This window comes from Schistocerca nitens, chromosome 9 (genome assembly GCF_023898315.1).
Source record: "Schistocerca nitens isolate TAMUIC-IGC-003100 chromosome 9, iqSchNite1.1, whole genome shotgun sequence".
NCBI lineage: Eukaryota > Metazoa > Arthropoda > Insecta > Orthoptera > Acrididae > Schistocerca > Schistocerca nitens.
In genome coordinates, this window is record NC_064622.1 from 393,075,069 (window position 1) to 393,090,307 (window position 15,239).

General features: G+C 46.1%; 1 protein-coding gene across 1 annotated transcript in view; it reads left to right on the forward strand.

Moving 5' to 3' along the window:
* The window catches only part of LOC126204263 (trichoplein keratin filament-binding protein-like), a 104,785-nt gene that overhangs the window by 47,953 nt on the left and 41,593 nt on the right, over nt 1-15,239 (forward strand). Inside the window, exon 3 of the mRNA XM_049938653.1 lies at nt 13,340-13,507. Within this exon, the coding sequence (XP_049794610.1) occupies nt 13,340-13,507 (168 nt within the window). The remainder of the gene's footprint in view (nt 1-13,339; nt 13,508-15,239) is intronic.

The window sequence follows — 15,239 nt, forward strand, 5'->3', positions numbered from 1 at the left end:
AAACGGCAATAAAAACTAAACGAGCAGCGATAGAAATACACCGTTTGTTGCAATATGCTTGGGACAACAGTACATTTTCAGGCAGACAAACTTTCGAAATTACAGTAGTTACAATTGTCAACAACAGATGGCGCTGCGGTCTGGGAAACTCTATAGTACGATATTTTCCACATATCCACCATGCGTAGCAATAATATGGCGTAGTCTCTGAATGAAATTACCCGAAACCTTTGACAACGTGTCTGGCGGAATGGCTTCACATGCAGATGAGATGTACTGCTTCAGCTGTTCAATTGTTTCTGGATTCTGGCGGTACACCTGGTCTTTCAAGTGTCCCCACAGAAAGAAGTCACAGGGGTTCATGTCTGGCGAATAGGGAGGCCAATCCACGCCGCCTCCTGTATGTTTCGGATAGCCCAAAGCAATCACACGATCATCGAAATATTCATTCAGGAAATTAAAGACGTCGGCCGTGCGATGTGGCCGGGCACCATCTTGCATAAACCACGAGGTGTTCGCAGTGTCGTCTAAGGCAGTTTGTACCGCCACAAATTCACGAAGAATGTCCAGATAGCGTGATGCAGTAATCGTTTCGGATCTGAAAAATGGGCCAGTGATTCCTTTGGAAGACATGGCGGCCCAGACCAGTACTTTTTGAGGATGCAGGGACGATGGGACTGCAACATGGGGCTTTTCGGTTCCCCATATGCGCCAGTTCTGTTTATTGACGAAGCCGTCCAGGTAAAAATAAGCTTCGTCAGTAAACCAAATGCTGCCCACATGCATATCGCCGTCATCAATCCTGTGCACTATATCGTTAGCGAATGTCTCTCGTGCAGCAGTGGTAGCGGCGCTGAGGGGTTGCCGCGTTTGAATTTTGTATGGATAGAGGTGTAAACTCTGGCGCATGAGACGATACGTGGACGTTGGCGTCATTTGGACCGCAGCTGCAACACGGCGAACGGAAACTCGAGGCCGCTGTTGGATCACCTGCTGCACTAGCTGCGCGTTGCCCTCTGTGGTTGCCGTACGCGGTCGCCCTACCTTTCCAGCACGTTCATCCGTCACGTTCCCAGTCCGTTGAAATTTTTCAAACAGATCCTTTATTGTATCGCTTTTCGGTCCTTTGGTTACATTAAACCTCCGTTGAAGACTTCGTCTTGTTGCAACAACACTGTGTTCTAGGCGGTGGAATTCCAACACCAGAAAAATCCTCTGTTCTAAGGAATAAACCATGTTGTCTACAGCACACTTGCACGTTGTGAACAGCACACGCTTATAGCAGAAAGACGACGTACAGAATGGCGCACCCACAGACTGCGTTGTCTTCTATATCTTTCACATCACGTGCAGCGCCATCTGTTGTTGAAAATTGTAACTACTGTAATTTCGAAAGTTTGTCCGCCTAAAAATGTACTGTTGTCCCAAGCATATTGCAACAAACGGTGTATTTCTATCGCTGCTCGTTTAGTTTTTATTGCCGTTTCAAATATACCGCTCATTTTTGAAACACCCTGTATAATACACTAGCTATACGCCACCGCTTCGCAACGGAAGGTAAAAAAAAAAAACCATTGCACACCTCAAATACATTACTGGCCATTAAAATTGCTACACCACGAAGATGACGTGCTACAGACGCGAAATTTAACCGACAGGAAGAAGATACTGTGATATGCAAATGATTAGCTTTTCAGAGTATTCACACAAGTTTGGCGCCGCTGGCGACACCTACAACGTGCTAACATGAGGAAAGTTTCCAACCGATTTCTCATACACAAACAGCAGTTGACCGGCGTTGCCTGGTGAAACGTTGTTGTGATGCCTCGTGTAAGGAGGAGAAATGCGTACCATCACATTTCCGACTTTGATAAACTATTGCGATTGCGGTTCATCGTATCGCGGCATTGTTGCTGGCGTTGGTCAAGATCCAATGACTGTTAACACAACATGGAATCGGCGAGTTCAGGAGGGTAATACGGAACGCCGTGCTGGATCCCAACGGCCTCGTATCACTAGCAGTCGAGATGACAGGCATCTTATCCGCATGGCTGTCACGGATCGTGCAGCCACGTCTCGATCCCTGAGTCAACATATGGGGACGTTTGCAAGACAACAACCATCTGCACGAACAGTTCGACGATGTTTGCAGCAGCATGGACTATCAACTCGGAGACCATGGCTGCGGTTACCCCTGACGCTGCATCACAGACAGGAGCGCTTGCGATGGTGTACTCATTGACGAACCTGGCTACACGAATGGCAAAACGTCATTTTTTCGGATGAATCTAGGTTCTGTTTACAGCATCATGATGGTCGCATCCGTATTTGGCGACATCGCGGTGAACGCACATAGGAAGCGTGTATTCGTCATCGCCATACTGGGGTATATCACCCGGCGTGATGGTATGGGGTGCCATTCGTTACATGTCTCGGTCACCTCTTGTTCGCATTGACGGCACTTTGAACAGTGGACGTTACATTTCAGATGTGTTACGACCAGTGGCTCTACCCTTCATTCGATCACTGCGAAACCCTATTTCAGCAGGATAATGCAGGTCCTGTACGGGCCTTTCTGGATACAGAAAATGTTCGACTGTTGGCCTGGCCAGCACATTCTCCAGATCTCTCACCAATTCAAAACATCTGGTCAATGGTGGCCGAGCAACTGGCTCGTCACAATACGCCAGTCACTACTCTTGATGAACTGTGGTATCGTGTTGAAGCTGCATGGGCAGCTGTACCTGTACACGCCATCCAAGCTCTGTTTGACTCAATGCCCAGGTGTATCAAGGCCGTTATTACGGCCAGAGGTGGTTGTTCTGGGTGCTGATATTCAGGATCTATGCACCCAAATTGCATGAAAATGTAATCACATGTCAGTTCTAGTATAATATATTTGTCCAATGAATACCCGTTTATCATCTGCATTTCTTCTTGGTGTAGCAATTTTAATAGCCTGTACTGTATATGTTCCATCCAGAATGAATTATCACTCTGCAGCTGAGTGTGCGCTGATATGAAAATTCCTGCCAGGTCAAAACTGTGTGCGACAGTGGGGCTCGAACCTGGGACTGAGTCGGGTTCCGATAGCTCAGTTGGTAAAGCACTTGTCCACGCAAGGGAAAGGTCCTGATAATGAGTCTCAGTGTGGCACACAGATTTAATCCACCAGGAAGTTTCAACGTATTTCATTCCCAGAAAACGATTTTATCAACACCATTCGTATCACCATGTGTTTCAGTATACATCAACTGAGAAAGAAGTGAAGAACGCAGAAGGAGAGGAGAAACCAAAATGAAGCTTCATGTTTTGAGAGAATATGTGCTGTTATTTCAGTAATAATAAAAAAGCACTCCGTCTGTAGGCCACAAGTGGCCCATCGGGATCATCCGACGGCCGTGTCATCCTTAGCTGAGGGTGCACGTAGGAGGGGCGTGTGGTGAGCACACCGCTCTCCCGGTCGTTATGATGGTTTTCTTTGACCGGAGCCGCTACGATTCGGTCGAGTAGCTCTTCAATTGGCATCAGGAGGCTGAGTGCACCCCGAAAAATGGCAACAGCGGTTGGAGGCCCGGATGGTCACACATCCAAGTACCAGCCACACCCGACAGCGCTTAACTTAGGTGGTCTGAGGGAACCGGTATATCCAAGACCGTTGCCTCGGCGATAATAAAATCAATAGAAATTTACAAACATTTCAGCACTGTGAGCTCACTTATCAGTATGACGTGGGCTGGATGCATTCACTGATTCGTTTTGGAAAGTGCATCATAAAACCGTTGCGTAGTCTCCTGAGGAATCTTGCCCACTACTGTCATAAGTGATTCTTGACATACTGAATACTGGCAGGTGAGTGAGTTGATATCCAACCTGGCCCACATATGCTATGTTGACAGATCTGGGGATGTTGATGGCTACTGGAGAACTTAATTATGACGCATACAGTTCATAGACACATGTGCCATGTGCAGACGAGCATTGTCATGCTGTAAAATGGCACCACGATACTGTCGGGACGTAAGGACGCGCTACGTCCGTGACATACCGTTCTGCCGATCGAGTTCCCCTAATCTCCACCAGCTCTGACCGGAAGTCATACCTGAGGGCTCCCCACATCCTAATCCCAGGAGTGAAACCGATGTGTCTCTTGAAAACATGGGAATAATGCGACCTCTCCCACGTCGTCACCATACTTGCCAATGATAGTCATCGGGATACTGCAGAACCCCGATTCTTCACAGAAAATAACGTGACGCCATTTATCACAAGTCTGTGCTTTCACTCGCGGCACCAAACTAAATATAGCTATTTGGGTTGTAGTGTTAACAACAGCCTGCAAATTTGATGGAAATTACCTAGTTCGGCTGCTGCTAGTCTCTGACCAGTTGTGTGGGATGACAGGATGTTGCTGGGGTTCCATTACTTGTTCCCGGATGGCAGGCAAAGCTGGGGAGGGAGGTCGTTCATACCCGCGTCCAGTAATCCTGATTCAGGGTTTCTGTGATTTCCCTCAATCACTTCAGGCAAACGCTAAGATGGTTCCTTTGAAACGATACGGCTGACTTCCTACCCCCCATTCCGTAATCCAATGGGACTGATGACCTCACTCTTTTGTCCCCTCTCCCAAATCAACAAACCAACCAATCTACCTCTTATAAAAAATTACAAATATGTAGCCATTTACATACCCACCACTGAGTTACACTGCCAACCGACCATGTCTTCTGAATGCCTCATGTTTTTAGTCAGGATGTGTGCGTGTGTATATATCATACTTGAAACAAAAAAAAGGATAAAGGACCCAGAAAACATTGTTGGTTGGCAATGTAACTTCATACATGTGTACAAAGTAAAGCTGCCATCTGGCCGTGGGTGCTTCAAGTATATAGTGGTACCAGCATCTGACAGAGTTCGAACTGTGTGTCTGTATATAGTTCTGTGTTTAGCATCGGCCGACCGACGTGTCCTTCTCTGCCAATAGGTTCATTGGATGTTGTATGGAGCGGCATGTAGTCATCAACCGCTCTCGCGGTAGTTATCGGATTCCTTGACCTTGGAACAACCGCTAATCGGTCAAGTAGTTTCTCAATTGGCCTTACGAGGCTTATCGCACGTTGTGCCTGTCCTCCACCAAGGAAGAACCCCTATCAGTACTGAGAATCGAAACTGGGTCCTCCGCATGGCAGTCAGCCGTGCTGACCACTCTGCTAAGGAGGCAGACTCGTACTGGTGAGCCAAAATTCGCGCTCGCGGCCATGAAACGCGATTCCTTGCTTCATTTCCGGATTACGACAATAATTGCACTGTTATCCACATGTGTCCGACACGCTTAATATATCCTCCCTGTTATTGCTGCTATCAGCTGCCTGTGGGTGGCTATTGCATGTTGAATTTGAGAATAGTGGGTGGTTACATTAGGATTGTGTGTGCTTTGTGAGGCAGAGAGGTAGCTTTGACAATCTGTCATGAAGATTATCTACGTTTTGTGGAAGATATGCTGTCACTGATAATGTATGTAACACATTACAACTGGCTGCTCTTCTTGACTTTATGGCATACAATTACTTTTAACATCTCCGCATCGATATGTTTTCTAGTTTTTTCTGTCCTATTACAGGTAATTTATTTTTAACTGATTATTACTTTTCATTAATATTTCTTGCCATGTCTGACCAATAATCGCTATGTCACCGTTAAAAAACTCTAGTTATAGCATGTTTTTTGATAAGAAACAGTGTACATGACAACTTTAGTGGGAAGATCAAAATTATAAAATAAAAAAATTGATACCTATACCTGGAATCAAACATGAGTGTACCTTCTCAAAACGCTGTCCACTGCACTAACTGGGTATGCTCCTTTTTTTAACGGATTTGACGCAGTTGATTTAAGGCGTGTCCAGATGCCCTTCCTGTCGCCAATGTGTTATTCCCTGGGGCAGAATATGTGCGCCCCAACACTTAGCGTGTGTGCTATAGGTAAGTGATCAAAAGTTTCGTAAATAGTCGCGAATCGTGTAACTGAGGCTTAAATAGCCTATCAGTACAGTGCTCACCTGGTGGGGTGTGGAGAACCCCCATTAAGACCATGCCCAGGCTGTGTAACATACCGACCCTCGCCATTAATCCAACAGGCAGATTCTATCCTGGGCTAGACGCCTCCCCATCTAAGAAGGTGTGCTTTAACATGCATAGCTATCTGGTTGGGTTCCTGGGTCATACGTATTCCTCTGGTTATTTACATGTGTAATACCTTGACAGTTTCTGATCCTTGCTGTGGACATATAGTACCATTAGCATGTTCTTAAATAACCTGCTGTATACATCAAATGTGTATTACGTATGTCACACAATGCGTTCCATCCTTTACCACGATTCCAGTGCATCAATGTTTCCATGAGATTAGTCTTTTCTGTATTTGATCAAGAATATAAGTTGAAGCAAAACCGTTTTAGCTAGATAAGTAGTAGAAGACTGAGCAAAGTGTTCAACTGAGAATGGCGATGTGTAAATAAGCAGGTTGCGTTGCATCTAGATAAATGGTAAAACAAAACTCTTTGATCAACATTCTGTGCATTAGATGTATATTACTTGGGTAATTCACTAAGTAATATACAACATTTATTTTTTTCAAAACACATGTATTCTTAAGAGTTTGAATTTGGTGAGACTATCAATCAAAATTTTTTAGAAGCGTTTAGGAACAAAGGAATGAAGGATGGAAGGAAGGAAGCAAGATTTGGTTTACTGTTCTATAGACGTAGAAGTCATTTGAGTTGAAGCACAAGCTCGGATTATGTAAAGGATGGGGAAGGGATTCGGTCATTCGGCCGCGCCCTTTCAGAAGAAACCACCCCGCTTTCAACACAGCGATTTAGAGAAATCAAAGAAAAGCTACATGACTGGCCATTAAAATTGCTACACCAAGAAGAAATGCAGATGATAAACGGGTATCCATTGGACAAATATATTGTACTAGAGCTCACATGTGAATGCATTTTCACGCAATTTGGGTGCATACATCCTGAGAAATCAGTACCCAGAACAACCACCTCTGTCCGTAATAACGGTCTTGATTCGCCTGAGCATTGAGACAAACAGAGCTTGGATGGCGTGTACAGGTACAGCTGCCCATGCAGCTTCAACAGGATAGCATAGTTCTTCAAGAGTAGTGACTGGGCAGTTGCTCGGCCACCATTGGACCAGACGTTTTCAATTGGTTAGAGATCTGGAGAATGTGCTGGCCAGGGTAGCAGTCGAATATTTTCTGTATCCAGAAAGGCCAGTACAGGACCTGAACCAGCGATCGTGGATTATTTTGCTGAAATGTAGGGTTTCTCACGGATCGAATGACGGGTAAAGCCACGGGTCATAACACATCTGAAATATAACGTTCACTGTTCAAAGTGCCGTCAATGCGAACAAGAGGTGACAGAGACGTGTAACCAATGGCACCCCATACCATCACGCCGGGTGATACGCCAGTATTGCGATGACGAATACACGCTTCCAACGTGCGTTCACCGCGATGTCGCCAAACACGGATGCGACCATCACGATGCTGTAAACAGAACCTGGATTCATCCGAAAAAATGACGTTTAGCCATTCGTGCAGCCAGGTTCGTCGTTGAGTACAGCATCGCAGGCGCTCCTGTCTGTGATGCAGCGTTAAGGGTAACCGCAGCCATGGTCTCCGAGCTTATAGTCCATGCTGCTACAAACGTCGTCGAACTGTTCGTGCAGATGGTTGTTGTCTTGCAAACGTATCCATCTGTTGACTCTGGGATCGAGACGTGGTCGCACGATCTGTGACAACCATGCGGATAAGATGCCTGTCATCTCGACTGCTAATGATACCAGGCCGTTGGGATCCAGCATGGCGTTGCGTATTATCCTCCTGAACCCACAGATTCCATATTTTGCTAACAGTCATTGGATCTCGACCAACGCGAGCAGCAATGTCACGATACGATAAAACCGCAATCGGGATAGGCTACAATCCGACCTTCATCAAAGTCGGAAACGTGATGGTACGCATTTGTCCTCCTTACACGAGGCATCACAACAACGTTTCACCAGGCAACGCCGGTCAACTGCTGTTTGCGTATGAGAAATCGGCTGGAAACTTTCCTCATGTCAGCGCGTTGTAGGTGTCGCCAGCGTCGTCAACCTTGTGTGAATGCTCTGAAAAGATAATCATTTGCATATCGCAGCATCTTCTTCCTGTCGGCTATATTTCGCGTCTGTAGCACGTCATCTTCGTGGGGTAGCAATTGTAATGGCCATTAGTATGTCTTGGTGGCTGGAAGCGTATTTGAGTCGTCGTCCTCCTGCATAAGAGTTCATTGTACTAACCAGTGCCCCACTTCACTCGGTTTTACAAGTACTATTTCTCTAGATAATCACCACCACGTTCTAATGCCTAACGCCAGCGTCGTGTAGGAGCAAGTACTCCCTCTTGGCAAAAGCTCTTGTCCTATACTGTTAGCCATGTTTTTATTGCATATATCAGGCTCTTCAAATAGTGGTCAATTTGGAGTAATCTTAAGTGTCCCAAATAGACTGATTCGCCATTCTGAGAGCAGTGACTGTGACAAGAAAACCGGAAAAAAACTGTTTCCTGAGAGAGCGTGTTCTTGTATATAAATAACACCGAATATTGCAGAAAAACTTCCCTTACATTAATAATAAAGTCCCGGAATCTGTAACAAATGTGGGCCGGCTGGGGTGGCCGAGTGGTTCTAGAGCTTCAGTTTGGATCCAGGCGACATCTACGGTCGCAGGTTCGAATCCTGCCTCGGGCATGGATGTGTGTGATGTCGTTAGGTTAGTTAGGTTTAAGTAGTTCTACGTTCTAGGGGACTGATAACCTCATAAGTGAATCCCATAGTGCTCAGAGCCATTTGAACCATTTTGAACCCTAACTAGGCGATCATGCAGCTCAGTTTCTGCACCTCATGACGCTTCACATCTTTTGACCATTCGTCCAACTACTCCTGTCAACTGCATCATTACAGCACACTGCTCACAAACGTGTAAGCATGTCCCCATCTTTTCTTTTCCGCAACCAAGTATCCAAGTAGACCACGTGTCTTGCGTAGGCATTTTGATGCGGATTTGCTCGATAATTTGCCTTCGCACACACGCAAAAGAAACATCAAATTTGAAGACCCTGAAATATAAAAATACCGACACCAAGGAGGAGTTGTGCGACATAAGCGAAGGAGATGGGAGGAGTGTATCTACATCTGAAAGATAACAACCGTTGAAATTTCGTGCCAATAACGCTGGTAGCGCCACTCTGAGGATGCAAATAATGTTTGCTTTAAATACGATCTGTATTAGTCGTGAGCATCAGCTACCCTTGGGATTTGACGTAGTGAGCTGACGTTACTCAGGAATGCTTCTAAGACGAAGGAGACGCCACTATCAATAGCTCACTGTGTTTGAGCGAGGTCTTGTAATAGGGCTACGAGAAGCTGGATGTTGCTTCCATTATTCTGCAGAAAGGCTTGGCAGGAATGTAGCCACTGTGCATAACTACTGGCAACGGTAGTTACAAGAAGGTTCGGTTCCAGACTGCCATGTGGCACTACCGAGACGGAAGGCCGTCGTGTTCGACATATGGCTGTGCCGCATGATACTGCGTCTGTAACAGCAGTTCGAGCACCAGTTAGTGCCACAGCAACACAACGAAGTATTACAAATCGGTTATTTCAAGGATAGCACTGAGCTAGACGCTCTGTATTGTGCATTCCACTGACCCCAAACTACCGCCATTTGCGATTTTAGTGGTGTCAAGCGAGAGCTCATTGGAGGGCTGAGCTGAGGTGTTTTGTGGTTCCTGATGAAAGCCAACTGTACAAAAGTGTTACACCTGCAGTCTTGAGAGAAATGCAGGTGGTGAGCCATGGCCTGATCTTTACTGAGTCATGCAGTGAAATGTCTCAGCAGTTTATTTTTTTTAGTGTTCAGCCCTGAGGTTGGTTTGCAGCAGAACGTTATTCTCCTCTTCTGTCTGCTTTCCTCTTCATTTCCACGTATGTGTTACATCCAACGTCATTCATGATATCCTTGGTCGCCCGCGCCGATTCCTTCCCTCAATAGCTCCTTCTGCTATTGTTCCAATGATGTTGTTGTGTCGTAGCATGTGCCCTACAAGTTTGTCTCTTCTTGTTTGTATGTGCCTCGCCAGGTGTAGCTGCCTGTTATTCTTGAATGTGATGATATCTGCCAATCAGTCTTCCTACATTCTGTGATCATTTCAGCATCTGTTGTGTTATGATCTGACTTAATATTCTAAGATTATTTCTGAGAGTATATTTCTAAACTTTTCTCAGCATGATTGATTGATTGATAGTACAATTGCAGGCTTCTGTCCAATTTGATTCTATTTAGTGCACGATATGTTACTGACTGACTCAACTATAATCTTGAAGTACTATGAGCTGTAGTCTCATGTGCACTTGTTCCTTAAATTATTTTGCATTTGATTATTTACACCACCTAGCTCCAATAGGAATGGAGACATGGGAAAAATGTGTTTCTCAACCCCTGACTAGTAGGTTGCCCTGCACAGCGCGTGTGTTGTGTTGGAGTAGTATCAGTCTGCTCTGTAGACCTGTTTTACCAGGATCGTAGATACAGATGGGTATGGCTGGTGGAAGGTTGAGACAGGTAGAGGAAGGGATGGACAGAGGGAGAGGGCAGGAGGGACTGGAAAGGGAGAGAGGGAGCAGGAAAGGATGGAGAGAGAGGGGGGGAGGAGAGGAAGCACAGAGAGAGGTGGAGCAGTACGAGATGGATAGGCAGAGTGGGGAGAAGGAGAGGGATAGGGGCCCGCATCTCGTGGTCGTGCGGTAGCGTTCTCGCTTCCCACGCTCGGGTTCCCGGGTTCGATTCCCGGCGGGGTCAGGGATTTTCTCTGCCTCGTGATGGCTGGGTGTTGTATGCTGTCCTTAGGTTAGTTAGGTTTAAGTAGTTCTAAGTTCTAGGGGACTTATGACCACAGCAGTTGAGTCCCATAGTGCTCAGAGCCATTTGAACCATTTTTTTTAGAGGGATAGGGAGAGGGGGCTGGAGGAGATGGATAGTGGAAGTGGGGAGGACAAGGTGCATGTGGAAATAGGGATACCAGGAAATGGACAGGGAGAGAGGGCGAGGAGGAGATGATTATAGAGAGGCTGGAGCAGAAGATGGACAGAGAGAGGGGGAGGTGTAAAAGGGTAGTGAATAGGTGGAAAAGGAAGAGGGGATGTGTGTGTGTGTGTGTGTGTGTGTGTGTGTGTGTGTGTGTGTGTGTGTGTGTGAAGCTGGCCAGAGTGACCGAGCAGTTCTAGGCGCTACAGTCTGGAACCTCGCGACCACTACGGTTGCAGGTTCAAATTCTGCCTCGGGCATGGATGTGTGTGAGGTCCTTAGGTTAGATAGGTTTAAGTAGTTCTAAGTTCTTGGGGACTGATGACCTCAGAAGTTAAGTCCCATAGTGCTCAGAGCCATTTGTGTGTATGTGTTTGTGTGTATGTATGCGTGTGCTTGTGCACACGCATGCGCGTGCATATGACCAGGAGCTTCTCCTCCACCACTGGACTGATTTCAACCAAACATAGTACACATAATCCTTGCTATTGAGAATGAGCACCTTGGAGGTTAGAACCTCATAGCTTACATAGGGGTAGAAATGCGGGCAAATGTGTTTCCTACTGCTAACACACAGTCTGCCACCATGACAAGCATATTATTTGGGTACTTTTAGCATTCCTTTCAGTGGCTATATGTGTAACTTGACATGGCGGAGAAGAGACAGGGAGGAGAGATGGAAAATGGGACAGAGAAAAGTGGGAGAGGAGATGGACAGAGAGAGGGAGGGGGGGAGGATGTACAGAGAAAGGGGGAGTATCGAATGAAAAGAGAGAGGGTGGGGCAGAAAAGATGGATAGGGAGAGAGGGGAGAAGATGTACAGAGAATGTGTGGAGGAGGGGAAGGACATAGAGAGGAGGAGGAGGAGGAGGATCACAATGCGAGGAGGAGAATGAGACGACAGGGAGAGTGGGGAGGAAGAGATGGAGGGATAGAGAAGGGCAGAGAAGATGTCTAGTGAGAGGGGAGAGAGGGATGGTGGGAGAGAGAGGGGGAGGAGGAGATGGACAGAGAGATGGGGGAGGTGGAGGAGATGCAAGAGGCTGGTATAATGTGCCAAGTGGTAGTGGGCAGGTGGAAAAGGAAGAGGGGGTGGGTCTACATGGACAGAAAGAGGAGGATAAGAATATGGACAGAGGGAGGAGGAGGAAGATATTATCAGAGTGAGGGGTGGAGGATATGGTCAAAAGAGACAGAGTGTCAGGGGAGGAGGTGATCGACAAATAGAGGTGGAGGATGTGTTGGACAGAGAGATGGGAGGTGGGGAGCAGAAAGAGAGTTGGACACAGAGGGTGAACGAGGAGACTTTTCAATATATGTGTCAAATGCATATGTGGGTGAAGCTGTGGGGAAAAGTTTACCACATAAATAAAATATTGGTAGAAATAAAAAAGCTGAGTTTAATTTGTTAATGTGTGGGGCTTTCGCAAACTGTAACAATTTCTGCATGAATGATATCAATGCAGATGGCATTGTAGAGGAGTGATCTGATAAAGAGGATGTGAAGAGTAATGAGAAGGATCATTTAATGAGATTTAGGTGTCATGAGGTGGTTAGGATTGTATCATGAAGAGAAGGGGTAGAATGGAGCCTTGACTTGGAATAGAAGAGGCAGAGTAAGTCATAATTGCTAGGTTAGATCAATCTCAACAATTATTTCACGGTATTGAGTGAGGGGTGAGGAAGTTTGAAATTACTATGGGTAAGGGTGTGTGTAGATGCAAACAGGCATGTGGAAACTCCGGAATAATGGAAGGTCAGAATTTTTCATGATAACAAGTACAAAGAGGTGTTGGTAGCTGACTTTGTATGAGACATAGGGCAGACAAAGGCATTGCTGGTGTGGAGACTTTACTAGTTAGTATAAGATGTGGATGGGGGTGGACTAACGCATAAGGGCATCAAGACAGAGTGCATCAAGTTCAATAATTTCAAAGTACTGGCAAATTCGCGGATTTTTGTCATATTTTCATAGGCGGGTATTGCTTAAAATCCAGCCACGCTGATGTTGGGATCTGGTTGGAGTCCATGTAGTGAGAATACAGCAGACCACTGCACGAAGCACCTAAAGGCCACTAGTAGTTGGTTCACGGAAATATTGTGCTCTGAATGAAACCGTCAAGCCGACTGTAAACCAAGAAATATGCCACCCACAGGTTTCTGTGTCGACTGTAGACTGACAGTGCTGTCGGCACAGGTGCGGCACCAGCTGGAGGCCGAGATGAACCGTGCCGCCATGGAGGAGGAGGAGCTGCAGCAGCGCCTGGACTCTGCACGCCAGCTGGTGGCAGAGAGGGAGGCACAGCTGCAGCAGCTGCAGGAGAGGGCCATGGCGAGGCTGCGTGCACCGGCCGGACGCAGGCAGGTAGGCTCAGCAGTCCACGAGGCCAAAGGTCAGGGCATCGACTCTCGCTACATTACGGCCAACATCATAGGCGTTCCAATAATTTACACTACTGGCCATTAAAATTGCTACACCACGAAGATGACGTGCTACAGACGCGAAATTTAACCGACAGGAAGAAGATGCTGTGATATGCAAATGATTAGCTTTTCAGAGCATTCACACAAGGTTGGCGCCGGTGGCGACACCTACAACGTGCTTACATGAGGGAAGTCTCCAACCGGTTTCTCATACACAAACAGCAGTTGACCGGCGTTGCCTGGTGAAACGTCGTTGTGATGCCTCGTGTAAGGAGGAGAAATGCGTACCATCACGTTTCCGACTTTGATAAGGGTCGGATAGTAGCCTATCGCTATTGCGGTTTATCTTATCGCGACATTGCTGCTCGCGTTGGTCGAGATCCAATGACTGTTAGCAGAATATGGAATCGAAGGGTTCAGGAGGGTAATATAACGCCGTGCGGGATCCCAATGGCCTCGTATCACTAGCAGTCGAGATGACAGGCATCTTATCCGCATGGCTGTAACGGATCGTGCAGCCACGTCTCGATCCCTGAGTCAACAGATGGGGACGTTTGCAAGACAACAACCATCTGCACCAACAGTTCGACGACGTTTGCAGCAGCACGGACTATCAGCTCGGAGACCATGACTGCCAGACTGGCGTATCAGCCGGCGTGATAGTATGGGGTGCTATTGGTTACACGTCTCGGTCATCTCTTGTTCGCATTGATGGAACTTTGAAGAGTTGACGTTACATTGCAGATGTGTTACGACTCGTCGCTCTACCCTTCATTCTATCCCTGCGAAATTCTACATTTCAGCAGGATAATGCACGACCGCATGCTGCAGGTCCTGTGTTTGACTCAATGCCCAGGTGTATCAAGGCCGTTATTACGGCCAGAGGTGATTGTTCTGGTTATTGATTTCTCAGGATCTATGCACCCAAATTGCTTGAAAATGTAATGACATGTCAGTTCTAGTATAATATATTTGTCAAATGAATACCCGTTTATCATCTGCATTTGTTCTTGGTGTAGCAATTTTAATGGCCAGTAGCGTATTAATCAGTTTCTTGAACTCCCTGAGTAATCTTCAGCGTTCTTCTGTAGCACCACACTTCACAAGCTTCTATTTGCTTGTTGTTTATTATGATTATCATCCACATTTCACTTCCTTAGAATGTCGCACTCTACACAAGTGCCTTAAGAAAAAGTGTTCTAACACTTACATTTATATCTGATATTAAAACCGTTCTCTCTTTCAGAAACGATTTCCTTGCTATCGCCAATCTGCAGTTTATACCCTTTTCTTCTCCTGCCATCATCAGTTATTCTGATGCGCAAGTACAAAGACTCCTCTACAATTTTAACGTATCATTTCCTAATATAATTCTCTCAAGGTAAACTGACTTCATACGACCACACTCGAAAACGTCTGTCTTACTTTTGTTTTGTTCAACTTGTAACATTTTTCAAGTCGTTCTATTGCTCTATGAAGTCCTTTTTCATCTCTGGTGAAGTTACAATGCAACAGGAAATATTTAATTTTTAAATATTCTACCGAATAGTTTCCACACTTTCCAAATTTCTCGTCTGCTTTCATCAGTGCTTGCTCTGTATCCATAACATTGATAGTGGTGTGCCCAAGAAGATCCCAGCAGCAACGCTACGCACAGGGGTGGCACCACATAC